At 48.2% G+C, this 785-nt stretch overlaps 1 protein-coding gene across 1 annotated transcript in view; it reads left to right on the forward strand.

The window, feature by feature from the left end:
- LOC106511826 (ceramide-1-phosphate transfer protein) overlaps positions 1-779 on the forward strand; it is a gene marked incomplete at its 5' end in the record, with an annotated part of 2,709 nt that extends 1,930 nt beyond the window's left edge. The window contains 1 exon segment of the mRNA XM_014000559.1: positions 292-779. Within this exon segment, the coding sequence (XP_013856013.1) occupies positions 292-520 (229 nt within the window). The 3' untranslated portion in view covers positions 521-779.
- Positions 780-785: the final 6 nt, after the last annotated feature.

Here is a 785-nt window from a genome sequence, read left to right on the forward strand (position 1 = left end):
TGGACAGGAGACATGTCCAGGTGTCTCTGTGGTGGACAGTAGACATGTCCAGGTGTCTCTGTGATGGACAGGAGACATGTCCAGGTGTCTCTGTGGTGGACAGTAGACATGTCCAGGTGTCTCTGTGATGGACAGTAGACATGTCCAGGTGTCTCTGTGATGACAGCAGATATGTCCAGGTGTCCCTCACCTGTCACACAGTGACTGTTGGACATGGACACCAGCTCTGGGTAAAAAAAAGGGACGTTTATTTTCTTAATTCCACTTGTGTTCCCTGCTGTCTTCATTCAGGGACGCCTACATGGTGGCGTTGGCTCCTCACCACTCCTGGGTTCTCCGTCAGGCTGCAGAGTTCGTCTTCCTGGCCCTACCTGACAGGGACTACTTCCTGCAGCTGGTGTGTGTGCAGACGCAGCAGGAGGCCACGCCCATTCTACGCATCATCATCCACGCCCTGACGCAGGTCCACGCCCGGACACAACAGATCCTGGCCGAGTACGACGTGTTGGAGCTGCCCTGAAGTCAGACTTCCTGTCAGTCCACAACCAGCCCAAAGACTAAGGAACACTTAATACCACCTTTAAATACTCAACGTAGAAATACCACCTGAAATACTCAACATAGAAATACCACCTTAAATAGTCAAAATAGAAATACCACCTTAAATAGTCAACATAGAAATACCACCTTAAATAGTCAACACAGCAATACCACCTTAAATAGTCAACATAGAAATACCACCTTAAATAGTCAACACAGCAATACCACCTTAAATAGTCAACATA

Source organism: Austrofundulus limnaeus, unplaced genomic scaffold, assembly GCF_001266775.1.
Source record: "Austrofundulus limnaeus strain Quisiro unplaced genomic scaffold, Austrofundulus_limnaeus-1.0 Scaffold3287, whole genome shotgun sequence".
NCBI lineage: Eukaryota > Metazoa > Chordata > Actinopteri > Cyprinodontiformes > Rivulidae > Austrofundulus > Austrofundulus limnaeus.